This window comes from Camelus dromedarius, chromosome 7, assembly GCF_036321535.1.
Source record: "Camelus dromedarius isolate mCamDro1 chromosome 7, mCamDro1.pat, whole genome shotgun sequence".
Lineage (NCBI taxonomy): Eukaryota > Metazoa > Chordata > Mammalia > Artiodactyla > Camelidae > Camelus > Camelus dromedarius.
Genome location: NC_087442.1, coordinates 4,947,292 through 4,974,658, shown reverse-complemented (window position 1 = coordinate 4,974,658; position 27,367 = coordinate 4,947,292). Strand labels below are relative to the sequence as shown.

Below are 27,367 nucleotides of genomic sequence, written 5' to 3'. Positions count from 1 at the left end.
CTCACCCGGAAAGAAAATAAACGGCGGCTGCCGCCGCATCCGGGCACTCGGCGGGTCGGGGCTGGCGCGGCGGTGGCGCAGGTGAGGAGGCAGTGGCGGAGCGTTCAGTTCCTAACCCGGGTCTTAGCGGCGCGGCTCGGCCCCCTGGATCTTCCGGCGCGACCCGGACGCCACCCCGCGCGGGTCGGGCGCGACCGCAGCGGCGGGCGATGGGCGCCCTGAGGGGAGGCTCGGCCGGGACCGGGGCGGCGGGCCGGGACTTCGGCACGCGCCGGCCGTTCGCCGGGCCCTAGGTTTGCGCTGGGCTGGGCGGGGGTGGTGGGTATTTTTTAAAAACATTGAATATTGTTTTTGAGGAGAGACAGAAAAATTTGTGTATATATTAAAATTAATCTAATTAGCCATACAGAAAACTTGAATCATAACATTGTTATTCCAGATATGCCATTTGGGATTTATTTGCAATCAAAGACAGATTTTCTTTGCTGTTTAATGAGAAATCACTGTTTATTTTCTCCAGCCTTGACGGTCTGATTCTGTATTTCTCAGCTCCTTCCCAGACACTTATGTTTTAGTACAAGATTCTTGTATTAGTCTGCCTAAGAGAATTTCACGTATTTTGAATATATATGTATATATTTGAAAGGCCCTGGATAAAAGTAGCGTTGATCGAGTCTTTACAAAAGTGAAAGCGAAATTTTAAAGGAGTCGTTTATACCCTTTCACTTTCAGTTTAGAGCAGTAGGATTAATGAATTTCTGCTTTGGGGAGAAGGGGGAGCTGTGATGCTAAACATTGTATGGCACGCATGAACCTTTCAGTTATCCGATTAAAATCGAAAATTGATTTATTAAACCTTTTCCCCTTCTGATTTGATTTAAAGTGTGTATCCTCGCCAATTTTTTTTGTCTGTAACTGAAGTTTTGTTAAGTTTCAAGACTGTGGTTTAATCTTTTTTTCAAACATTAAGTGGTGGGACATAGACCCTCCTAGCTATTTATTTGCTGGTGGGTGGAGTGTGGGCCACACACTAAGTTTAGGAAACCGTCTGAGACTTTGGTCAGGTAGTTACTTGGATGGAATGGCCGAGGGCTGTGCATTCAGCCTTCCAGATAGCGTGGCTTCAGTAAATGGCCCATGAAATAGTTACCCCTCCTCCTCCCCCTCCTCAAGTAGTACTTTAGTCAGAGTTTCTGAACATTTATGAGTAGGGAGCTAACTTTGTGTAGTGGTCATGTAAGTTATTTGTGTTTGAAAAGCTAATGCCCATAAGTACTGTTTCCTGTGTGAGAAGCAGTGCTTGAAAATCTGGGTTTCTTTCATAGGTTACCTGGAGGCACACAGCTCCCTCTTTGATGTATTTATTACTTTATCCCTTACCCTCCCCCCCCATCCTGATTACCCTCTTTCTTGTCCCCAAATTGATATAAAATAGATTTGAACTTTTAAAACACTTGCTTATGGAATACACTTGTTATCAAACTTGATTTGAAAATCAGGTGAATTGAGTTTTGGGGAATGTGGAATACGGGCCCTGAATAGAAAAAAGAAAGTTAGTTACTTATCTTTGTTATATTAACTGTTACATATTTTTTCACTCTCTGGTACTTGTCTTCATCCTTCAGAAGCTAATACCCTTTTCCTTTTCTTACTGCTTGTCTGATTTGGCTGCACTCCCCTGTCAGCTGTTTTATGTCCCTAGCAGCCTCACTCAGCCCTTTGAGTTGCTGTGCTAGTGAAGGATGAATAGATGGCTCCATCGCTGTGTGTGCTTCTTTGGGAGAGAATAGTTAGTACCCAGGACAGAGGGGCAGCAAGGGGTTTTGTGATGGGATGCGGGATCCAGTGGTCCCATGCTGCAGGCAGCAGTCCCAGTGCTAGTTACAGTGCTGCCTAGTAGTGTGAACGTGGCTGAGTCATTTTACAAACTTGGGCCTCTGTTTTCCCAGCTATAAAATGATAATCCAACCATCATTGATTTGAATAGTGTATGTAGATCTGCTTTTATCACAAAATGTCATGCAAAACTTTTCTAGTATTATAAATGCTAAATTTTTAATTTTAAAAGTTCAGATATAGAGAATACTTATTATTGATAGTTCATGGTTCAAGCTAGCTTTTCTTTATGTTTACTGACCAGGGTGATTGGTCTTTTGTGTTAAAATAGCCAGCATGCAAGAGAATTGATAAGCTCTGTGTTGAGTTGCATATAAAAGTTCACTACTTTAGGGATTTCTCTTTCTCTTATTTTATCTTTTCTCTTAGGTCAGAGAATAATAGCACGTTAAGAAATAGAAAAGAGTAATAAACTTTGGTACTTATTAGCAACTTTGAAAGACATATTTTATGTGATATATATAATTGGATGTATAATATGTTTCAGTCTATATGAAATATGTATCTTTTAGAGAAGTCTGGAGCTGGATAAAACCCAATCTAAAAGTAATTTAGATTAAACTAGAGAAGGAGGAGTGGAGGAGAGCTCTGCTTACTCTACAAAATACATCAGTGTGTTAGGCGAGTTGTAAAACTCTTTGAAATGTGGCATGGGCTATCATTGATGTACTGTTTTGCTTTCAAGGATGGCACAAAAGAAGTATCTCCAAGCAAAATTGACTCAGTTTTTAAGGGAAGACAGAATTCAACTTTGGAAACCTCCATATACAAATGAAAATAAAGAAGTTGGTTTGGCACTGAAGGTATTTTTCCTTTAAGACATTAATAACTAGCAGTGTTATAAGTCTCCTTGGAAAATAAGGAGAAGTCACCAGAAATTGCCAGGCACAATCATGTAAACTTTTGGCATAACCTGAAACATTAGTGATAAGTAGGTTCTCACATTTTACTAGGAGTTGGCAAGCTTATTTTTGTTTAATAAGATTTTATTCACATGAGAATGTTACCTGATCATTTTGGCATATACCATTTCTGATACCTTCACAGTGTTACATAAAATTATTAATCAGGGTGTTCCTGCTGGTGGAGCAGTACCAATGCCAGATGGTTAGTATGTTACATGTTCAAGGTTAGCATCCTGGTCAGCTCTCAGCCCTCCTTGCTAGGGTGGTCTGCTATAAAACAGTTGCTGCCCTCCCCCAGCTTTGTGTACACAACAGCTATCTCTTCATTTTTCCAAAAATATTTTCCTAGTAATTACATCTCAGTTTTTTATGGTATCGTCAGAAATGGCATTATTTTACATGAGTGAGTTTTCTAGAAATTGAAGTTTGCCTGCCTTTCTAAGCAGAGGGACATTACATTAATCATTTTTGATAGAAATCTATTATATTGGAATATCCTAGAATCTACTTCTCTGCTTTCTCAGTCTGAGTATACTGAGATAAAATGGTATAACATTTATCAGGGACTAAGGATTGTCACGAGGGCATCAGATTGTCTCGTGTTTTGACATAGTGATACACCTGGGAGGTGACAGCTGTATCAGCTGCAGAGTTTTCCTGTCTCTCCCGTTCCTGACAAGACTCACTTTTTGTTTTTGCAACCCACCTTGTGACCTTTCTTCTTAATTTGCTGGTTATAATCTCTTGGCTCAGAAGCTAGGTGTGGGATAATAAAGCTATTTTTTGTCCCCAGTTCCTGGCTCCTAAAACCCTTGGAACTTCCTGAGTGGCAAGTTGATAGAATCATCTTTTGTCCTAATGAGGCAGCTCTCAGAGATCGCTTCAGGATGGGGCTGGTTGCCTAAAAGACCAAACTTTGGAGGATAGGGCTGAAAGTTCCAAGCTTCTAACCAATCTCTGGGAAGGGCAGAGGGCTGGAGATTGAGTTACTTACCAGTGGTCAGTGACTTAATCAGTCATGCCTACGTAATGGAACCTCCATAAACACCCTTAAATGATGGCTATCGGGAGCTTCCAGATTGGCAGACGCAGCCATGCACCAGAGTGGCATACCCCAGCTCCACAGGGGCAGAAGCTCCTGCCCTCTGGACCCTTCCAGACTTGGCCATACATACCTCTTTATCTAGGTGTTCACTTGTGTCCTTTATAATGAACAATTAGAAGAGCATTTTTCTGAGTTCTGTTGAGTTGTTCTAGCAAATTCCTGTACCTGAGGGGCGGGGGTTATAGGAATCCTCAACTTTATAACCAAGTCAGACGGAAGTGTGAATAACTCAGGGACCTGGTATCTGGTCCCTGAAATGTGCTAACTCCAGATCGTTAGTAGCAGAATTGAACTGAGTTGTAGCACATCCAGTTGGTATCAGAATTGGTTGGTGTCAGGAGAGGGGATAAAAAAATCTTCACTAGGTAACTGTGTTTCCTAGAGAATTATAGAAAGTTTTTTTTAAGTATTTTATTGAAAAACTTTTTTGTTTTCTGGAAATAAAAGTAATATGTACTTTTGGGTTTAAAAAAATACTATATACTTAATGAAAAGATACAAGGCTTTTTAAAAATGCATATTTTGTATTTTTGGTGTATTCTTTCAGTCTTTTCATGTGTGATTGATTATTTTTTAAAAATATCATATCATTTTAAAAATAAAGTACTCTGATCTGCTTTGTAACTTTATATATATCATGAACATCTCCTCTATTATAAATATTTACTTCCACCATCATCTAGCCTGACTTGTTCTCACGAGTTAGAAAAATTAGAATGTTTTCTCTGGTGTTTTTTTGTTTTTTGGTTTTTGTTTTTTGCCACCACCCTGTAGGGGTGTTGAACAGTTCACTATTCTTTAAAATAATTTTGTATATACTGCAAACACGTAAGTCATAGCCCACCTTTCTTTTCCCCCAGAGTAATCCCAGTTGTTTCACTTTCTCTGTTGGGCCTGTTTTCCTGTCCTTTATAGGTTTTATTTTCTCCTGGATCCTCTTTAAACTCTACACCTCTCAAGGTGTCAAGCCACAGTCTAGATTTCACGATAATGTGGGTGATCACCACCCCATCAGGGTTTTTTGCCTTAGAGTCTTGCAAGCACTGGTCTGTATTTTGCTTCTATATTGATGTTTTTAAATTTTTCTTCATAGGACCTTGCTAAGAAGTACTCTGACAAGCTAGAATGTTGTGAAAATGAAGTAGAAAAGATAATAGAAGAAATACGTTGCAAAGCAATCGAGCGTGGCACAGGAAATGAACACTATAAAACCACAGGAATTGCTACAATTGAAGTCTTTTTACCCTCGCGATTAAAAAGAGTGAGTAACTTCACCAAATTTACAGTTACTAGTGCTTAGTTAATTTAGTGATGTGATCAGATAAATTGTGGGTTCTTTTTGAAGTTACAATCCAAAGGTAAAATTCTTTTAAGTTATTTTACATGTTGAATATTTATGAACTTATAAGTTAATTTTATGGATTCTTAAGCTGGAACATTTACAAGGTGGTCTGACCTCCAGACTTCACAGAGCTGTGCATTGCAGTCTTACCTTTTCTCGAATTTGAATGAACATTCAGCAGAAATAGGGAATAAAAGGTGATTTCAGGTTTCCCAAAACTGTGTGCAGTAGGACGTGTCACAAAGGAATTCGTCTTTTTCCCTATGCTGGTGGAGGTCAGAGGGTGGTCAGCTGAGTGCCCAAGCAGGGCCACAGTGACCTGGGCCACCTTGTGTCAGGGCCACGTCCTCGGTAGCTGAAGTCCAGAAATGTTACTGAGGCAGGCCACACAGAGGGTGCTGGCCTCTTAGGACTGATCAATGTTAATTATTCTCAGAAGAAATTAAAATATGTGTATCAGAGTTACCATGTGACCCAGCAGCTTTACTCCGGGAGAAATGAAAACTAGGTCTACACAAAAACTTGAATGTTTATAGCAGCCCTGAGGTGAAAACAACCCATATGTCTGTCAGCGGGTAAGTGGGCGGCACCCAGACAGTGAATATTATTCAGCCGTAAAAAGGAATGAAGTACTGATACTCCGCACTGTGAATGAACCTCAAAAACGTGAAAGAAATGAGACACAGAAGGCCGCATAGTATGGTTCCACTTAATATGAAATATCTAGACTAGGCGAATCCATAGAGAGCAAATAGATTCATGGTTGATTCATGGGTAGGGGTCGGGGAGGAGGGAGGGGGAATAGAAGGTGTGGATATGTTTGGTTGCGGGGGAGGTCGTGAAAACGTTCTGAGATTTGATTATGCTAATGGTTGTATGACACTGTAAATACATTAGAAACCATTGACTCTTACATTTTAAACAGGTAACTTTAAGGTGTATAAATTCCATCTTTATAAAGCTGTTAAAAATTCCTAGGAAAAATAAAGAGCTTTATGAATAAAAGAAAAGCATGTATGTATCTATCTCAGAATGCCAGTTCATGAATTTAAAGGACCTTACATATACAGGACTCCTCTTTGCTAGTATCAAGTACCTGGGAAACCAGACCACCAGTCAGAAAGCTGATTGGTGAGTATGGAATCCGAGCAGATGATTTGCGTGGTCTCATGGTCCCTAGTGATCCCACACATTTTTCTTAAGCGCAGCCACGGAGAAAGAAAGGTACCAAAATCATGTCTTGCCGCTCCTTCCTCAGTGGGTGCGGTGGGGGTGGTGAAGGGACTGTCTCTTGCTCACTGAGGGCCTTAGTGCGGGAGGTAGTGGGCTAGGGCCTCGTGGAGCAGAGGCCAGCTCCCTTGAGTAGACAGGTGACTAACCCGCCGGAGCAGCTGACTGCCCCCCAGAAGCTGACGCCCTGCCTGTGGTGCCGCAGCACTGCTGCCCGCTGTGGACTCCCGGGTCACAGGGTCAGCACGTGTCAGGGTAGGTTCAGTACCTTCTCCACTAGGTGGGCATCATTTCAGTCCTTATCCATTTCCATCGTCTGATATCAGCCGTTCTGGTTTTATGGGCAGAATAACAGCTCCCAAAAGTGTCACATTCAACTGGATTTTGTCTGTCTTATTTTAGGATAGGAAAAACTTGTTGGAAACCCGACTGCACATCACTGGCAGAGAACTGAGATCTAAGTAAGTATCTGTGTGCCCTGTGCCCCAGTGTTCTCTTTTACACCTGCTTATTTGATCCTCCCTGGCTGTCCTATGAGAGGAGGGGCAGGTATGGTCATCGTCACTGTATCGAAGGGAAAATTGCAGCTTTGAGGCTAAAGGGCTTCTTCAGGCTCATGCTGGCCATTCAAGGCAGAGTGAGAACTCAAGCCTGTACCAGTCTTCTTCACTTCCTGGTGTAGCAGGAGATCAGGTGGGAACTCTGGATGCATGTACTTGATACATGTTTGAATTGATGAGTGAGTGCCATAAATGGGAGACAGCCTGATACAGGCCAAGTCATTCATTTTGAATTTTATTCCTTAGTGCGCTGATAGCTTACTGTGATGTTCAGTGAAGTATTTCAGCCAATTTCCGGCTGTTGACCTATCTGTAAAAAGAAAAAATACCTGCCTGTCACATACTAGTGACAATCTGACTTTTGAGACCTTGGTCAGTTATTTCATCTACTTGTATATTTTTAAATGGTAAGTGTTTTGAGTACCTCCATGGCGAGCTAGTTGGTATTTCTTAAGCTGATTTTTCTCATTTTCTTCTTTGGTCTACATCAGGGCTGTTAGGGATGGATTCAGGAAGCATCATTCATTCAACACACAATGAGCAGAAGACTGTATGCCACACCCACCCCTATTATGGGCTCCTCCAGGGGGACCGCAGAAGGTATAGAGAATGGATTTTCTTCTGCCGTGCAGCTAGGCCCTGTTGGAATGGATACACAGCACCAGTGGTCTCCACTTCGTGAGGAATCAAGTAGTAAAACAGATAGTTTTCAAAAGGACATTGTCTCTGACACAGTTTCAAAATAACCATCTAGTAAGCTGGCGTTATCCGAAGTAATGTTTGTGAGACACTAAACTGGAATACTGGGTGTTTCTGAGAGAAAAGTGTAAAATAGCTATCATGATTAAAATCCATTTAGTGGATAGTAAGTAACAAATTTGTTTACCTACAGTTTTCTGGTTTATTTTTACAGAATAGCTGAAACTTTTGGATTTCAAGAAAATTATATCAAAATTGTCATAAATAAGAAACAACTTCAACTAGGTATGTTATGGCGAAGTACGCGGAATTGGCTGCCGGAGGCCGGGGAGGTAGCTCCTGACAGTTGATGGGAAGAGGCCAGGGGCACTGCTGACCATCACGCAGGGCACAGAACAGTCCCCGCAGTAGACATACCCAGCCCACGATGTCAGTAGTGCTGCTGAGAAACCCCGGATTGATGAGCCTTACTCAGTATTACAGTGGTTCTTGAGAGAGGTGGGAAGCCATTGATGCCGGGAAGCAGCACAGAATTATATTTGTGTTTCAGAGATCACTTTGGCTGCAGTAGGGGAATGGATTTGAAAGAGACATGAATGGACTTGGGAGACCAGGTAGCTAGGTAGCTGCTAGGTAGCTAGTTCAGGCCTGCTCTGTAGTCTGGTTTCCAGTAGGTTCCAGTGGCCTACAGAGAATCACGTTCACATCCCAGCCCGATGTGATGCAGCCTTCACAGTCTAGCCCAGTCTTCCGTTCCAGCATCACTTCTGGCCATTTCCTGTTATTGTTTAGAAACCATAGATACCTTTTCACTGTTTGCCATCTCCTCTCTGTTAATTCTGTTTCTGATGTCCTTCATTGGGCAGAAGTCCTTGATTTTCTTGGCTTTTTTTTGTTGTTATTGTTCCAACTTTATTTATTTTTTTTAACATTTTTTATTGATTTATAATCATTTTACAATGTTGTGTCAAATTCCAGTGTAGAGCACAATTTTTCAATTATACATGAACATACATATATTCATTGTCACATTCCTTTCTCTGTGAGCTACCATAAGATCTTATATATATTTCCCTGTGCTATACAGTATAATCTTGTTTATCTATTCTACAATTTTGAAATCCCAGTCTATCTCTTCCCACCCCCCACCCCCTTGGCAACCACAAGTCTGTATTCTATGTCTATGAGTCTATTTCTGTTCTGTATTTATGCTTTGTTTGTTTGTTTGTTTTTTAGATTCCACATATGAGCGATTGGTTTTCTTGTTATCAAATCCATCAGTTCTTCACTTTATTGTTTGTATTTTAAGTTCTTTCCCCAACCTCATAGTCTTCTGAGTTTTCTTGTATGAGGTCTTCAATCTACTCAGAGACCCCCTCTAAATATAAAAGATAGGATCCAGCTTTATTTTTCTTCCAATATCCCTTACTAAACTTGCACTTTCCACCTTGATTTTTGGTGTCCCTTTTATTAGGGCTCTGTTTCTGTACTTTCTGTTCTTTCCATTTACTTGTAGGTTTATTCCTGAGCCAGAACCATAGAAGTTTTTTTTTTTTAATTTTTAAAAATTACTGTCTTTGTTGTAGTTTTAAAATCTAGTAAGATGAGTCCCCTTGTTGGCTTTTCTTTATCAAGGTGGCCTGGCTATTGGAAGATCTTTACTTTTCAGTATAAATGTTAGAATGGTTGTCAGGTTTCTCAAATATATATATATGTACGTATATCCAACTAGAGATTTCCAGAAATGTGTTCAGACTATGTTTATAGCTCATAATATCATTTTGTTATTTTATAATGTTTGTGATCTGTATTTACCCTTTTTCATTTTATTTGTTGTTTATTTTCATCTTTGACCTAATTTTTGTTCGGTTTGTATATTTGATTAATTTTTTCATAGAGCCAGCTTTTGATTTTGTTAACACTCTCTTTCATTCTCTTTCATTGACTTCTGCCTCTGTCTTTATTTCCATTTTATGTATGAGGACACAGGGTCCTGGAAGATAAATGGTTTACTCAGGGCCACAGAGTTAAAAAGGGGTGGAACCCGAGGTGTTTGTTTTCACCTCCTTCAATAAATTACCTCTCACACTGCACTGCTGCTCTCTGACTTCTAGTCCATTGCTGGGAATTGGGTTATCACATCTCCAGCTAGAGGGTGGGAGGGTTTGTGTATGGGACTTTCTCATTTTCCTTCTGTATTACCCAGCACCGTGCCTTTGTAGTAGATGCTGAAACAATGATTGCTTTGATTTGAACTTATAATAAGAATATTGGAAAGGATTAATTTAGTCCATTTTCACTGTCTGATTTTAACCAGTACTTAATAATATCATAGTTAAACAACTAGGTTTAAATATATTCTTGAGGGGAGGGTATAGCTCAGTTGTAGAGTGCATGCCTAGCATGTGCAGGGTCTTGAGTTCAATCCCCAGTACCTCCATTAAGGATAAATAAATAAAAACCTAATTCCCCCCCCCCCCAAAAACAACAAAGCAAACATATTCTTACCAATTATGTGGCATGGTGGTTTGCAAGTGCTAATGCAGGTTTAAGGAATCCATTTAACATAGAGGTTGATCTCTTCCCCAGTAAATTTAATAACTTTTTATAATGTGTTTCTGATGTTTACAGGAGAAACACTCGAGGATCAAGGAGTGACTCACAATGTAAAAGCTATGGTGCTCGAATTGAAGCAGTCTGAAGAGGATGCGAGAAAAAACACCCAGGTTGAAGAAGAAGAGCAATGTGAAGCCAAACTAAAAGAAAAAAGAATTCAGAGGACTAAGAGAGGGCTGGAGATACTGGCAGAGAGAGGTACACAGGGCTTCAGACTCCTTCCCTCGCGCAGGGTCTTGGAGGTGGCCGCGCATCACTCACACGGGGCGGGGCGAGGAGGGATCACATTTCCTGTTGGCTCTTCTTCACCAACAGTCTGATATTTTTAATGTCACCATCATGGCTTTTTAACATTGAGTTAATGGAGTTCCTTTTGGTTTTGTTGCAGCTGAGATGGTGGTGGATCCAGAAACCACACCGTACTTAGACATAGCTAACCAGACAGGCAGATCAATCAGAATCCCTCCATCAGAAAGAAAAGTAAGTACTGTAAGAAATGTATGGCTTGTTCTTCTATTTGCTGTCAGAACAGAAGTGGTTTTCTAGTTACTTTGTCTTCGAATGTTATATAAATATTAGATTAGAAAGAGTTTTCTGTCTCTAGCTCATAAACAGAGAGTGTCACCATATGATGGACGCTGTGTCCGGCCGGCTCACCCTGCGGCTTTCAGTGCAGTAGTTCAGGACGGCAGGGCCTCGCTGTCTGCGGCAGAGGCTTCCTGTGGCGGTGCTTGTTTTGGTGTAGCTCATTTTACTCGAGGCCTGCGTTCCCTAAGGGATGGTTCAGAACAGGGGGCACGGTAGGGGTCTGGGCAGTTTGGGAAAAATATGACAGGTGATTCTGCCGTCTCTTCCGTGTCTCCCCACAGCCTCATTCTTTAATTTGGAATAAGTGGGGAAGTGGTTTTACCTTTGAACGTATCTGAGGGGGTCTTTAGCAGCATCTACAGTTTGGCTCGTGAAATCAGTCTCTGAGCTAGAGCCCCATAGCTTCTTACATCAGAAGCTCTAATGACTGTGGGCCAAGTTAATTTTAATTTTTAGGTCTTTAAAGGACATTTCTGAGTAGGTTTTACTTTATGAATTATATTGTTTAAAATGAAGAATTTAAAGTTAATTTGTAATAAGCGAACTTTGTAATTGTCATTCAGTTGATTTTTTTTCAGTGGCAGTTATTTGCCTGCTGCAAATGTCATATTCTTAGATTAAACGATGACATTTAGATATTTTTGAAAAACCTTTACAAATTGAATTACATAAAAATTCAAATCTAAAAATACTAATGAACTTCAAAAAAATTTGGATCACCTTTAAAAAATTGTTTTAGAAATACTACAGTTGACAAATACTTGAGAGAAAACCTAATTAAGACTAGAAAGTAAAATGAATGCTCTTTTAAAAAGATACAGTCATTACTGGCTGTGTTTTTATGTGGTTAGTCTTACAGAATACTAGCAATAGATCTAGACCAGCAGATACTGAAATAAACTGATGAAAACAAAGCGACTGGTGCTGGTTATGACCGTATCAGCCACGTTAAATTGAGTTACTGGTTTCAGTGTTTAAATGAAATGAAGCTTTAATTCTGTTTTTCTTAATTTTGGCTTTTAGATTTAGCTGTGATCTTGGGTTCTTGTTTGTTCATTTGTCTGTTTTTACATTATTTGATTTCTTTAGACTTAATATACTTTTTTTTTAAAATTAAGTTATAGTCAGTTTACAATGTTGTGTCAGTTTCTGGTGTACAGCACCATTTTTCAGTCATACACAAATATACATATATTCATTTTCATATTCTTTTTCACTGTGAGCCACTACAGGATCTTGAATGTATTTCCCTGTGCTATGCAGTATAAACTTACTTACCTATTCTGTATATACCGGTCAGTATCTACAAATCTCGAACTCCCAGTCTGTCCCTTCCCACCCTCTCCCCCCTGGCAACCATAAGTTTGTATTCTATGTCTGTGAGTCTGTTTCTCTTTTATATTTAAGCTCATTTGTTGTCTTTTTTTTTTTAGATTCCACATATGAGCGATCTCATATGGTATTTTTCTTTCTCTTTCTGGCTTACTTCACTTAGAATGACATTCTCTAGGGACATCCATGTTGCTGCAAATGGCATTATGTTGTCATTTTATGGCTAAATAGTATTCCATTGTATAACTATATCACAGTTTCTTTATCCAGTCATCTGTCAATAGACATTTAGGTTGTTTCCATGTCTTGGCTATTGTAAATAGTGCTGCTGTGAACATTGGGGTGCAGGTAGATGTAATATACTTTAATATAATTTGTCTTATAGTTTAAAGTGATTTTTTTTTTAATCTTTATTTTTTCCTAGGCCCTTATGTTAGCAATGGGATATCATGAGAAGGGCAGAGCTTTCCTGAAAAGAAAAGAATATGGAATAGCCCTGCCGTGCCTGTTGGATGCTGACAAATATTTCTGGTAGGCACTTTTGTACTTGGTGACTGCCAGTTTTAAGAAAGAAGGCAGTTATACACAGCACCCTCCCCACCCCCGTATGCTTCAGACTTTAGGTTTTCACCTAAGGCGGTTAATGTCGAAGAGTAGTTACAGTGTAGAACAATTTGTGAACTTCTTCTTCCCATCATATTTGTAATTGATCTCTCTTCCCTGTAAGAAATTTTATAAACATATGCACTTGTTTTATTGTCGTGTAGAATGTCATATGTGTTTCCTGTGGTGTGTTGTCAGCCTGAACTAGCCGTTATACAGTCCCCATCAAATTCTTTTGAAGCATATTTTTCCCCATCAGCTGTTTGGTTCTCCTGAGGTACAATTTGTACAGAGAGACAGATAAAATGCTTGTGTCTTTCTCCTTATTTTCTTGTTTTCAGAATAAATGAGTTGCTTCCCTAGCATCGTCCAAAGATGATGTCACTGGTGGGGTTTCCCTTCCTTTTTTTTTTTTAAAGTATCAGTATGAGCTCATGGGTTTTAACACATTTGATGTGTTTCAAACCTCAGTGCCTAAATCGGCATCTTCGGCTGGCAGGTGGTCCTACCTCCCTGTGACCTGATCTGGGTAGTTGTGGTAGTCTCTGCTCTCTGGTGCCCAGGTTCCAGACTCATCCTGGACATTTCCTGCCCCAGAGCAGCAGCCAGCAGTTTCCCAAGGACTCCAGGTTCCTCTTAATAGGAAATGGTTCCGGATTCAGGCAGATGAAATATTTGAAAAATAGACTTGATATTTGAAAATGGTCAAACCTTTAGTGTTAACTTTCTTTTCCATTTTGAGGAATAGTATGTACTGTATGCTTCAAGAAAGTAAATGCAAGTATTTATAGTTTGGCAGCACCTGTAGGTGAACAAAATTAAATTAAAGCAGAAAGGGGGGTTTACTGTCTAAAATATTTGAGAGGAGGGGGTGAAGCCAGAAGTAACCAGAACAAGGGCTTCATGCTGCTCCAGTTTTCGGACCCTTTGTCTCTGCTTTCTGCGGGTCAGTTTTATTCTCTTCTGCTGCACGTAGTGCAGGCTGTAAGTTAGGTCCTTAAAATTCAGGTAAATTTTTTATTCCTTTCCATAATTGCTTCTAATTTCTTAATATGGAAAATTTCAAAATTATATAAAAATAGAGACTACTGCATATACTTATAATCCAGCTTTAGCAGTTATCAAGACACAGTTGATCTTGATTTGTCTGAATGAGCCTTTCTCAGTCTTTTTATTTTATTTTATTTTATTTTTTTCAAAACTTTCTCAATCTTATTACCCTGGACAAATGCTTGAAATCATTTTCAGGCCTTGGAACCCCTGAATAAAAGTAACTACATCTTCAGTTCACAGTGTGTTCACTTGTTCAGTGGGTAGTAGACATAATAATCCAATAATAATTGTCAGTGCTTTTCTAAGTAGAAAGTGATTTCTCCCCCCTGGGGATCTGTTTATTCAGGACAGTTTACTAGCATAATTTTTGTGTGAGTCCCCTCTCTTCATAAAGGAGGTCATCTCTACTGCAGGTCAGCAGTGGAGGTGAGGAAACTTCCGTTGCTCTGTCTCCTCTCCTACTTGGTGTTTTTCCTGCCTTCTCCACGTAGGCTAAAGGCTGTATCACAGCTTTCTGCTGTGCATCTTGGGGTGTGGTGTGCAGTATGACTGGGAGTAGTTTGTCTACCTATTTAAAACTCGAAGTGGGGGTGTTGCTTTTGGCCAAGATGGAGTAACAGGGACTGGATTTACCCTCTCACCTGCAGCAGCTGAAAAACTGGGCAAAAATGTATGAAAACAGTGCTTTTTCTGGCGATGTAGGACAGTGATCCCAGAGGTGGAGAAACAAATGAGGGGAACCCTGTGAATTAACATTAGCTCATGGCATGCAGTTTCCAGGCTCAGTGCAGGGAAGAGAAACCGAGGCAGAGCCCCCTGCGTTGGAGATGGAACTCGGAATCCGGGGAATCCAGGGAGGCCAAAGAGGTGAAAGGAGAGGCTACCTCAGGGAGCCTCAGAGGGTGCCCTGCACTCTGCTATGGGAGGAAGCCCCCCGAGGCTGGGAAGGCACCACCTGAGAGAAGCAGAGTGTTCCCACAGCCAGAGTGGAGACCTGTGTGATCACCGGGCGCCGGACAGAGTTCAGCGGGGTATTGCCTAGGTAGTAGGGCTAATTTTGTCTTAAAGGCTGCCCTGGTCCTACCTAACAAAGCTTAAAATTAAGCCTTGAAAGGGTTACATTGTTTTCAAGTAACGTGTTTTTAACAGCGCTCAGTAATATTTCTTAAGCCCAAGTACGAGAAATGTGAAAAAAACTACACACAATCCAGTGTCTTAAGGCCAGTAATAAAACCAAAAATGGCTTTTTAGCCAACCATTCTTAAAAAAAAAAAAAAGCAGATACCTAAGCTTCTCTTACCTTTCTTGAAATTAATATCTTTATTTTATATAAAAATTTATAATTCCTCAGGCAAATATAGTAAATTTCTGTTAAATAAATGACTTAAACCCAAATGGGATTTAATTTTTCTAAAGCTAGGCTCAGCATATTTTGTTTAAATAACTGTACATTGATTTTCATTAACATTTGTTTTTAACATGAAAATTTATTGGCTATTGAATATTAAAGCTACTAAAGCAATATCAATAAAAATACACTCTTAGACACAGTTTTATTCAAGGCTTTACATTTTTTTCCTGAGTGACGCGATCAGATTCAAATATAGTCCCACAGTTCCAAAATTATTATATACAGGTAGTTTCATGATCTTTTTTATAGGTATATATATGAATGAAAAATATAATTTTTGACACTGAAAGAATGAAATGGACCTCTTAATAACCTGTGCCTATGTTTTTGTTTTTGGCTGCACAGGCAGTCAATTAAGGATTAGAATTGTATGATTTTATTTTTGAGTGAAAGGAGGCAGTTTCTGTCCTTGCTCTTGTTCCTTGAGGCTATTCACATGTATAGGACTGAGAACCGTGGCAGAGACGTCCACCGCTTTCCCAGGAATGGCAGGGTAGTCTTCTCTCCCAGAAACAGAAGGTGTCTAAAGGTGGATCAGAAAATCTCACCTGGACTACAGTCCACGAACTTCTCCTTCTCCCCTCAGTGTCAAGTTCTCAGGCTAAGCGGAAGATTCAGAGAAAGTGCCCCTTGCCTGGTCAGACACCTGTGTGTGTAACATATGGTGTGTACGTTATAAAACCTTCACAAAGACTGGAAATGCTCAAGGAAATCTACAACAAACAGAATGGAAGTCCTGCTCTGATAGGTTGTTCTTGTGCCCAGTGGCATCCCCTGGGTCAGGCACTCCTCCACTTGGGAGACTTCTGCTCTAAAGTGGGACTGATAGAATCAGATCTCTTTTGGTTTTTCTTTCTTCTTTTTTTCTTCCCCCAAATGGATTTTGATGGGAAAGATGGGAAGCTTGAAGGCATGTAGGTTTCATAGTTTTATACAAGAGGGTCTTATTTTCAGTAGACTACCAAGTGAAAGCGCACAGATGAGATCTTTAAAGTTCATGTGGAGTGCACAGTTACAGGCGTTTACTTTCTTATTGAAGAGTTGGAACTTCAGATCTGGATTTGCATTATGAATATCTAACATAATTACAGTTTAAAATCAAGATAAATAATCTTGATGTCCATCTCTGTGGACATTCCATTGCCTTTTCTTTCCTCTGCCTTTCTCTGTACCTGGGTGCAGCCTGCACCTGGGCCCCCAGATCAGCGAGGCCCCAGAGCCTGGCACTTTCCTGGGTTGCTTTTCCTCCCTGCTTGACTGTGATTGGATGTGAATGCCTTGTCAGAGTCTGCATCATTGAGGCATTCATAGTAAGTAGTGGGGTTTTTTTGTTTTTGGTGTGCCTTAAAAGCCTTGGTTCTCAACTTTGACTGTCCATTAGAATCACCTAGGGAGATTTTAGAAATACAACATCCAGGCCCTGCCCCCAAAGGTTTCAGTTGTAATCGATCTAGTGGAGTCCCAGCATCACTGTTTCTTTAAAAAGAAAAAAAAAAGGAAAAGGGGGAAAAAAAATTCTTCACATCCAGGTGATTCTAATTTGCAGTTGGTGTTGGAAACCACTACATTAAAGCGTGGTCTCCCCATGTTTCCTGAGGGATTCTGACACAGTGACCTCAATTTTACTTCCTGCCAAGCCTCTATCCCAACATAGCAAGGGTGTGTGTGAGTGTGTGTGCGCACACAAGTGTGTCTGTCTCTCCCCCTCACAGGGCAGGTGGTGTTGAGCTGCTATTCCTGAGTCCTAACTGCTTTTTTTTTTTTCCCATGAGAAGGATTCAGATTATAAGTATAGTTCCCTTCATAAACATTGGGATCTCTGTTTTAGAGTAGTCTTTCAAAATGTACCAAAAGCTGGAAAAAATTCCAGCCATTCACAAAAAGGTTTTTAATGCTGCTTGTCAGTGATGTCATTTCCTCTGTCTCCGGCAGCGAGTGCTGCAGAGAACTGCTGGATACGGTGGATAACTACGCAGTGCTCCAGCTGGATATAGTGTGGTGCTACTTCCGCTTGGGACAGCTGGAATGCCTTGAAGATGCAGAGAAAAAATTAAACATGGCCCAGAAATGCTTTAAAAATTGCTATGGAGAAAATCATCAGAGACTGGTCCACATAAAAGTATGTTGCTGTAATTTGTTTTATGTATTATTGAGCCCATTCCTGGAATTTGGGTTTATTCTTGTTAAAGTATTTAGGCTGTTGCCAAAAAGTAATTTGTTTTGATAGTAGCATGCAGTGTGCTTTTTAAAAGCTGTGTTCTAAGGGATTGTTAAACATTTTATAAGTCACGCTGTTACTCTGGTCTGTGCAGTGTTTGGCCCAGAGGAACACAGTTTTCTAGTCACAGAATCCGACTGATCACCTTGACCAAGAGAGCTGGTGACTGTGTTCAGTAGACTCTGATGAACAATTTAAATGCAGAACACAGATATTTTGAACACTGACAGTTCACATGAGTGAGGTGATTTCTCAGGTGATTTCCACAGGTCATCAGAATTCTGCTTGGGGATTGCAGGACAACATAAGATGTTCTTGCTTTGGGTTTTTGCAGGCTTCCCCATTGACCAGAAGAGCCACTGTCCTGGGTGTCTGGAGACAGGTGTTCTGTTTGGGGCAGGGGATGTCAGTGTTCCCTGGGGTCTTAGCTTTTACCATTGGCAGTAGTGGAGTTAAAAGCATTTTAGTAATGCCATTTTACCCCTTGGGGATAAAGGGAATTACAGATGTGAGTATTATAGACATGTAATGGAAAATAAGACAGTTTTATCCTTTTCCCCCCTCCACTAATTTTAGGGAAATTGTGGAAAAGAGAAGGTCTTGTTTTTAAGACTTTACTTGCTTCAGGGTATCCGAAATTATCACAGTGGAAATGGTGAAGAGGCTTGTGAATATCTCAACAAGGTAGGAAAAATGAATGCTCCAAAGTTGTAAGCATTCTCACTTCCTTTTTTTTATCCCTGGAAGTATCTTATAAAACTCAATAATGTGTGACTTGTGAGGAACATACATACATCTCCCTCTCCTTCACAAATCCCAGACACATATTCGCATTTATTAGAGTACAGGCAAGATGCTGTCATAAAGAAACCTCAAAAAGGCAGTGCCTTTCATTGGCTAGAAGTTTCTGATTCTCTCATCGAGCTGTAGAAGTGAGCAGCCAGGGCAGTGGAGCAGCTGGTGTGGCAGCCAAGGCAGCTCCTGTCATTGCCTCTTCCAGCCGGCAGAGGGGGCAAGAGAGAGCATCCATCTCTCTTTAGAGAGATGACCCAGGAGTTGCCCATCATTTCCAGGAAATGCCAGTGGCCTAGACTTCACCATCTGGCTACATCCAGCTGTGAGGGAGAGTGAGAAATGCCAGGTGCACAGCTCAAATTCAGGGGATTTTATTACAAAAAAGGAGGTGGTAATGGATACCAGCCCCTGTTTTTCTCATATTATGTTTCATATAAGTCACGTGAGCAGAGTGTTGTCTGTTCGCACTTGTCCTAGTTGATGATAGGCCACATTTAGAGTTTTTATCTAAAATCTGACACACCCTAATTCATATTGGATGCAGTTCAGTTTCCTTCAGACTAGCTTTGTGTTAAGCTTTCATGTTGTTATCATTGCATGATTCTTGTATTTTTTTTCCCTGTCTGTAGGCACGTCAGCTCTTTAAGGAGCTGTATATTGATCCATCAAAAGTTCACAATTTGTTGCAGCTGGGATTTACTGCCCAGGAAGCTCGGCTGGGCCTGAGGGCATGTGACGGGAACGTGGACCATGCAGCTGCCCACATCACCAACCGCAGAGAGGTACCTTCATGTGGGCTTGGCCTGTACTTTTGAGTAGGTGTGAAACTTGAGGCAATAGTAAGGTTTTTCAGAAGCGCCTTAGCTCTCGGATCTGAAAGAACAGAAAAAGACAGTTCCGCAGTACGTATTATTAGCAAGGAGCGCTTTATCACTTCGGACTGGGAAGTCAGGAGAAAAACGTGTCTTTTTTAATTGCATCAGTGTTCAGACAGTGCAGTTTCCTTAGTTTTATTCTTGCTCTGGTGTCAGGTAGCTCATAGGTACCATTATCCAAATGATATTTCCTCTCTTACCATAGCATATTTCTGGAAACCATTTTAAAGGGGCTGTGTTTTCCGTGGGGCCATTGTTACCACTCAGGATGTCATCTAGCCTAGAAACAGGAGTCAGGTCATAGGAACAATTAACATTATGTTATGAAAGCAAAGGTGCAAAACTGTAATCATTTAAAACAATTAGAAATAAGTACAGTTAAAAAAAACTTCAGAGCTTTGGAGTTGGAAGGAAAGGTACCACATCTGATATGCTAGTTTTTAAAATGAGGAAAACAGGCTCAGAGGTTGGTTCTCTGGGGTCATAGTTCAATCAGTGGTAAAACCTGAACTCTGATTTTCTCTGTGTCCCATTTTCTGTGTTCCATCAGAGAATAGCATTCTGAGTTTTTACAGAAGTTTCTGTAAAGTCAAGAGATGTTACAAGTGGTAAAAGTTACCACTTCACTTCCTTACTTTATAAGCAGCAAAAGTAAATTTTTAAAAAAAACAGTGGAGTCCTATTAGATGTGCATTTCATGAATTAAGCCAAAAGCCCTCAGAGAAAATAAAAACAACAGTGTGGAGTGCAGTTGACCCTGTTCACTCTTGACCCAGTTGATGTGTAGTTAGGATGCCTTTGGTTGAAGGCAACAAGAAGTCCAATCAAACTGGCTTAAACACCCAATAAAAGGGTGGGGAAGGAATTTACTGGCCTAAATTGTAAAGAGCCCAGAGGTGGGCTGGGTCTTGGGTTAGTTCATCAGTAGGGCTTCGCCCTGTCCCTGAGTTCCTGGTTTCTGTCTCCTGCCTCCTCTGTGTTATCGGTGTCATCCCATCGCAACGAGGGCACAGTCAGGGGCCCAGAAGCCTCAGACGTCTGAGCTGCTCACTGATTGGCTGCCTTTGAGCCAGTCTCTGTGGCCAGAGGAACGCAAGACCCGACAGGCCTGGGTCTGTCTCCTTAGCTTAGGCTGGCCAGGGCCTACTCGGGGAGCTGGGTGGCCTCCAACACCCTAGGGAGGGCTGGTGGCCGGTGGGAAGGCCAGCTCCACGACCCACAGAACATGGGCTCTGGGGAGTCTGCTGCCTCTCAGTTCCCAGCGCTCTGGGTTTGAGCGTCTCACTGACTAAGGGTAATATGTGATCCTGAAAGTTTGTCTTTTTTGTACATCATGGCCTTGAGCACAGGCCAGTCTCTCATCTGGCAGAAAGAAACAGACTAAAGAAACCAGGGTCACTTACAGTGCTGAAGTATTTAGGGGTCGTGAGAGTCAGCGTGGCAGCTTCCTGAGAGGTGCTCACTGCCTGTTCTGACCATATGTAGCCATCAGCCCTGACTTTGGAACCCAGTTCTCTCTCATGAGGTTTGACCCTACTGTGGCCATAAAATATTTCAGTGCAATACTCACTGTCGTTTCTTTGATTTATTTTCCTAATTCTTTCTAGAATAAAGGGAAGTGTCAGAAAATAATTTCCTTATGTATATACACATGATTAAAAGAAAACTGACTTAGACATTTATAATCAAAGAAAAAGTGTTCTTTGAGGCCCCAGCTTTGTGTCAGCTCAGAGTTAGATAGTGCCTGAGTCCTGTGTCTACCGGCCGGCAGCATCTTTCTCTGCTTGAGTGTTACTTCTGCGTCTTAGCCTTTTGAAATAGAAGTGGAAGAAACTGGAAATTTCTGGAATTGAAAGCAGAGGATGGGACAGGGTAAAGGCATTTTACACGGGATGTGTATGTGAATAAAAGTCGAAATGTGAGTGATACGGAATAGTTTTGCTGACCTCTGATTTTTGTGGTGAAGCAGGTAAGGTCAGCTTGATGGAGCTGGGGCCTGGGAGGTGGAGCTTGACTGGGTGGGGGAAGCGGCCGCTGTGGCTTGTGAGTAGGTGGGTGAGATGATAAAGCCCACAACATGTGCAGAAGGGGTTGGAGTTGGGGAGACTGGCCGCTAGGGGGCAGTTAGAGATGCAGGGGGTGCAGACAGCGGGCCAGATGAAGTCGAGGGGCCCGGGAGCTGGCCAGCAGAGCTGCCCAGGTTGCTCACAGGTAAGTGTCGTAAATAACCACAGACATTACAGCCTGAGGTTGTCTTCATGCTTGGAAATGTTCTGGGCAGTCATTCCATCTGCCTAGTCCTACCAACTGGGAATGTTTGGTTCCATGGTGAGGGTTCCTTTCTTCTCCTGAGAGACGAGGCCATGTTCTTGCTGACGAGTGTAGAGGGGACCCTGGGCGGAGTCACGGAGGTAGGAGTAGACACATCAGAGGAGAAAAGGCTGTTTTTCGTGCTGTCCTCCCTGTGTTGGGGCGAGGGCTGACCGTCTCTAGAATGTGCAGAAACCTTCATCCCAGCTACACTGTCGGTGACAACCTTAACCATGTCACTTAACAGTCTTGAGAGAGTTCTGTCTTGTCATTGGCAAAATGATGAGGTTGGACTGAATTAGTGGCTTTTGAACTTTAGTGTTTTTTGTTTTTGTTTTTTTTAAGCAGCAAAAATCCTTTTAAAATGATACTTGTTTTCAGAATGAATTCAGAACTCTCCTCATTAGGTTGGGGCAGGGAGGGGAGGAGACCGACCCTTCTGCGGCCTTTCTCAGGCTCTGGCAGCAACACCAGGCACCTCAGAGATTCAGGGTCAAGAACCACAGGATTAGGTGACCTTTGACACCTGACCTCGAGCATTCTGGAGGTTTTAAATGGACTAATAGGCCCTAGGAGGCACCTAAGGTCCTTGCTACCCAGAAAGGTGGGATCAGCAGCTTTGGCGCCACCCAGGAACCACTCATCCCCCTCACCCCCTCCATGGTCCCCACATTCAGTCACATTTCACCAAGATTCCTGGTGATTCCTCAGAGGCTGAGAATCTCTCCCACCCACGCAGGAAGCTCTGTCACCCCCTCCCTAGGAGAAGGTCCGTCCACCTGTCTGTGGGATGGCAGTGGTGCACTCGCTAGTTCCCAGTGGCCTGTTCTGGCACCACATGGTGGTAACTGTGACGCTGTCTTCCCTCGCTGGACTCAGGTCTCTGGCTCCCGCTGGGCCACCCCAGGAGCGGCACAGTGCACAGTCTCTGCCCTGGTGGCCCACATGCTGTTGGCTGGGCGGGGCAGGTGGAGGTCACCTCACCTCTTGGTTTTCACTTTGCCTGGTGACCCCCCAGAATCCTACAGACCAGAGATTGAGAAGGCTTTTGACAAACTCTCAATTCCAAACTCGGTGACTCTGCTACTTTCCTTAAGGAATTGGACCAAATAAGGAAGGAGGAGAGAGAGAAGAAGAGACGCCGCCTGGAGAACATAAACTATTTGAAAGAAATGGGCTACTCCACGCATGCAGCCAAGCAGGCTCTCCACCAGGCGGTCGGGAACCTGGAGGAGGCCCTGAAGGTGAGCCCGCCCCGGCCCCGGCCCCCTCCGCTCCGATGTTCCCTTGTCCTTCGGTGAAGCCCGGGGCCTCACTGCTGCAGGCTTTCCTCCCCGTTTCTGGTGTGGATCCGAGGGTCAGAGCTCTCTTGCTCCAACCCAGTAGCAGAGCCAGAAGGATGAGCCCCACCTCAGTGCCCACCCGCAGTTCGGCAGGGCTCCCAGGGCAGGAACTTTGTGTGAGGTTTCTGTTTGCAAAGGAGGAGTTTAACAGTAACACGGAAGGAAAGAAAGGTGATTAAAGTTTTAGTACAATATTTTTGAATTACAGTATTTTATTTGACTATCTACTTTTATTCTTTTACTTAGTCAAGAGGATATTGTTGGCAAAGGGGTGTTTTAAATAAATCCTCAGAGGTGACTAAACAGGTTGGAGTCCAGATTAGTAGTAGCTCTGCCTGGGTCTGCATGCTTTCCAGTGTTTGTTCAGGGAGCAGATTGGATACTAACCAGGCAGGTGCTGTGCTGAATCTCAGCAGGTGAAGCGGGAGGTGACGTCTGCCCTGGGAGCCCACGGGCTAGCGGGGAGACAGACACAGAGCACAATGGGGTGAGGGCTGCCGTATGGGAGCACAGCAGATGGGGGAGCAGGGACTGCAAGCTGAGTCGTGAGGGAACTGCAGGCTGAGGAGAAGCGCTCTGGGCAGATGCAGGGGCAGCGTGAAGGGTGAAGACGAGCCCCTGGGGGAGTTGAGCCCTGGGCCTGCTGAGGTCTTGGTTCTGTGCTTGCTGGAGGTGGGGCCGTGGGGGGTGGGGAGTGGCCAGAGACGGGGCTGGACGGGTAGGCGGGAACGAGCTGGGCGGTGTCATCCTGTTGGCCCTGCTCGGGAGTTCACACTGGATCCTGCTGGCAGCGGGGCCTGACCTGCCTTTGCCTTTTATTCTCAGGACCTCCCGTCCCATTCTGCAAAAGTCCCCATTTGTCACTGCAGTTGACCCTTGAACAACATGGGTTCAAACTACGTGGGTCCATTTATACATGGATTTTTTCAGCAGTAAATGCTGTACTGTATTGCTCATTCCACGGATGTGGAACAACCGTGGATACGGAGGGAGGGCCTGTGGTAAGTTATACGTGGATTTTCACTGCGACGGGGGTCAGCGCCCCCAGCCTGTGTTGTTCAAGGGTCAGCTGAATTTTCACATATATGTGTGTATATATATATATTTTTAGTTCAAAAATGTTATTTGAATATCTAATTTGGTTTTTTGGAGAAATAAAGAACCAGAAAATTCTGAATATGTGAAGGGGCTGATGAAGCTCAAAAATAGTTTTTAATTATACAAATAATACGTAAATACATTTGATCAATACAGAAATATTTAATGTTAAAAGGGAAATTCCCCAACAGGGCTTTTAAGGTTAAGTATCATGTGACAGCAAAATCAAGGGTCCAGAGAACTCTGCTCTCCTTGAGGTTTTAAGTCTGCAACATGACCCTTCCAAAGAGAAACTGCACTGCACAGCCCTGGATTGCTGTTTACAGCTTATAGCTTTCTGTTTATAGCTTCTTATGACCTTGTCGCCCCAGAGGCTCAGCTCTAACAAACCTGTTTTCTTGGAATCCTCCTCCTATCCACTCTCCTGAATCCTTTCCTGCTTCCTCAGAAGCAATCTTTTTGCCTGAAGGATGAACAGCATCCTTCACACCTCAACTTGGACATGACCTTTGGCAGGAACCTTCTTTGAACAGCAGCCTCCCAGGCACCGGCCTGGTTAGGGGTCCCCTTTTTTCTGCTCCCCTAGTGCCCTCAGCCTGATTCCCCACAATATCCACCTGTTTGTGTGTCCTCCAGCTGTGTCTGCCCAGCACATACAGGTGCTCGGTCTCTGCCAGAGTGAGCGAGCAGGTGCTGCTGATGAGTAAAGGCGCGTCCTGTACGTTTTCAGATTCTTCTCAGTAACCCTCGGATGTGGTTGTTAAATGACTCAGATCCTGAAACCAACAAGCATCAAGAAAGTCCTTCTCAGGAGAACATTGACCAGGTGAGTGAACGTGCATTTGCGTCCTCTCTGCCTGGGCAACCTCGTGTGGGGTTGGCTGGGGTGACGAGGTTGGCGGCAGGACAGGGCCGGAGCCTTGGTTCCCTGGACTCCAGGTGAGACGTCGGCCCACCGCAGGGGGCGGCCTAGCGTGCAGCGGCCACAGCGGGTGGACGCAGAACACGAGGTGTTCCCTTCAGGGTGGGAAACACAAGGAAGCGGCTGGAAGGTTTTCTTCAGGCTCTCTTTCACACACACCACTTCACGCATCAGCTACCGTTCCTGTCGGTCCCTTTCCCTGCCCGTGACCCAAGAGGACATCACTATGGTGACTCTGTCCACGTTTGCCCCCCTTCACAGCAGTCTACCTGCTACACGGGGGCACTGAACTGAAGGTACTGGCCACTGGGTTTGTACAGACAGCGCTTTCTCTCAGCCCATGAGCTGGCAGCCTTTCTGGGCTGCCTGGGCACTGACATAGCTGGCTCAAGTCTGCCTCGTTCCTTGCCAAGTTGCCTCACGTGCACACAGTGCAGGAAGGCCAGCGGTGCACGCGTGCAGCGGGTTTTTAAGACACACTCCCTCTAAGAGAAGGCTCTCCCAGCTCTGCGTGGAGTGGACAGGAGTGTTGGACGCGTGTCAGCTCCATGTAGCTGAGACCCGTCGGCAGTGCCCACCCCCTGTGCCCTCCCAGCTGGTGTACATGGGCTTCGACGCGGCGGCGGCCAGAGCGGCCCTGAAAGTGTTCAGGGGGAATGTCCAGCTGGCAGCCCAGACCCTCGCTCTCAATGGAGGAAGTCTCCCTCCCGACCTGCAGCTCTCGGTGGAAGATTCTTCACCATCACCATCCACGTCCCCGTCCGATTCTGCAGGTAGGTCTGAGGGCTCTGAATACCAGGTGGGGCAGAGTGTTCAGCTCAAGTGGCAGCTGCCAGGTGGAGGGTACGACTTCTCCTAGGCTGATGTGGGGACTCAGACGGGCTTCCCAGATGTCCACGGCACGGCTTCTCGGATGGCGTGGCCAGGCAAGGTGTAGCCAGGCAAGGTGTAGCCGAGGCTCCTGTGGGTCAGTTCAGTCTTTCCGTGGAATTTTCTTTCTTTTTCCTTAACTCACTTGTTACCACACTTCTCCATCGCAGGTACATCTAGTGCCTCAACTGATGAAGATATGGAGACAGAGGCTGTCAATGAGATACTGGAAGATATTCCAGAACATGAAGAAGATTATCTTGACTCAACTCTAGAAGATGAAGAAATTATTATTGCAGAGTACTTATCCTATGTAGAAAATATAAAGTCAGCAACAAAGAAAAACTAAGTGATGAGTAGAAATCAGTACTAAGTTTCGGCTTATAAATTCTATCATTATGAAAAATGCAACGCAGGTCTTTTTTTTCCTTATTTTTTATCTCATTTTGCTCCAGAGTGCTCCCTGTGTGGAGGGGTGGTGGGGCAGGCAGTGAGCAGGGATGTGGAGCCCAGGAGGAGACGAGGTCAGGTGGGAGTGGGGTGCTGCGAGGAGCTGCCGCTGGCCTGACCTTGCTGTGTCCCGCTGCCTTCAGGTGCTGTAGTCCTCATACCGCCCTCTTGTTTGTCTTTTTCCTCCTGGAAATGGGAAGGTCTGGAGAATAGGGTGGCTCCTGGGCAGGGTCTCCGGAAGCGCTAATGGGGAGGGAAAGCGGGACCTGTCTCCTCCTCTTCGTCTTGCCAGGCTCTCCTGCCCTCCTGAGCCCGCTGCCGATGCTGCTGCTTCCCGTGATGCAGCTCTGCCTTCCTGCTTCACCGCCTCTGCCCTGCCCCAAAAATGTCCTTTAGATCTTCAACCACTGCAAGTGCTTTGGGGGCCTAAAGATGAGGCCTCAGCTTCAGTAGCGATACCAAATTGTGGCTGATGCCCTCCACCCGTAACGCCAATGTTTTGTTCTTAGTTTAGTAAAATAGGCACTTGAAATTCAAGGTTGAAATTCACAATTTATATGTATTCAAAATTCTTTACAAAAATAAAGTCTTTTATTAAATGGGAAAGTCTTAAATGCTAACCAAAGCAACTTATTTTTAATTAGCATTTTTAGACACAATGCTGTCATATTAAACTGACTGCTGGCTAAAATACCTATCAGAGATTAAGATATATTTTCTCCAGGTTTCTGTGGGGCTTTTGGGGTATATGACAGATGACTGTTTCTAAAGGTATGTATGTAGTCGGCCTCTTAATGGCTCAAATAACTGTTCTCACTGCACCATGCGTTCCTCTGTGAATGTGTACTAAATGAACAGCCTCTCCAGCACCAGGATGCAGCTGGCGGCAGCCTGGGCTGGATGAATCAAGTGCCAGATGTGTTCCCAAGACTCTTCCTGCCCTTCCAGTTCTGGAAGGACCTGTGACTGAGGGAAGATGGGTCACGTTGCTGCCGTCAAGGGGCTGGCTGAAATGCTTCAACTTTTTCACTGATCGTTTCATAAAGCTTGGACAGCAGTCCAGTTTGGATAGGTGGAGGTCTTTTGTCATTCTTTTATAGTGGATGATACAGACAGAAATAAAAGGTGGAAAATATATTCAAAAAC

General features: G+C 43.4%; 1 protein-coding gene across 2 annotated transcripts; it reads left to right on the top strand.

Annotated features, from left to right (window-relative positions):
* On the top strand, nucleotides 1-27,367 carry NUB1 (negative regulator of ubiquitin like proteins 1). Of its 2 annotated transcripts, XM_031455711.2 has the most exons (15): nucleotides 1-81; nucleotides 2,582-2,699; nucleotides 5,000-5,167; nucleotides 6,881-6,939; nucleotides 7,952-8,022; nucleotides 10,369-10,551; nucleotides 10,742-10,833; nucleotides 12,698-12,804; nucleotides 17,273-17,459; nucleotides 18,135-18,242; nucleotides 18,983-19,135; nucleotides 22,636-22,782; nucleotides 24,710-24,805; nucleotides 25,497-25,674; nucleotides 25,942-27,367. In XM_031455711.2, exons 2-15 carry the CDS (start codon nucleotides 2,583-2,585, stop codon nucleotides 26,118-26,120), a joined length of 1,845 nt encoding a protein of 614 aa, XP_031311571.2. In that variant the 5' UTR covers nucleotides 1-81; nucleotide 2,582; the 3' UTR covers nucleotides 26,121-27,367. The 2 variants fall into 2 exon arrangements, with proteins under 2 accessions (XP_031311571.2, XP_064343271.1); XM_064487201.1 differs by lacking the exons at nucleotides 1-81; nucleotides 2,582-2,699 and adding an exon at nucleotides 7,530-7,638 and having other exon boundaries at nucleotides 5,088-5,167.

Bases quoted from the DNA above. Each gene is read 5' to 3' on its own strand.
- NUB1 (XM_031455711.2), top strand. From the start codon at position 2,583: ATGGCACAAAAGAAGTATCTCCAAGCAAAATTGACTCAGTTTTTAAGG. The intron at 12,805-17,272 runs GTAGGCACTTTT...TGTCTCCGGCAG, and splicing joins GATGCTGACAAATATTTCTG to CGAGTGCTGCAGAGAACTGC. The intron at 24,806-25,496 runs GTGAGTGAACGT...GTGCCCTCCCAG, and splicing joins CTCAGGAGAACATTGACCAG to CTGGTGTACATGGGCTTCGA.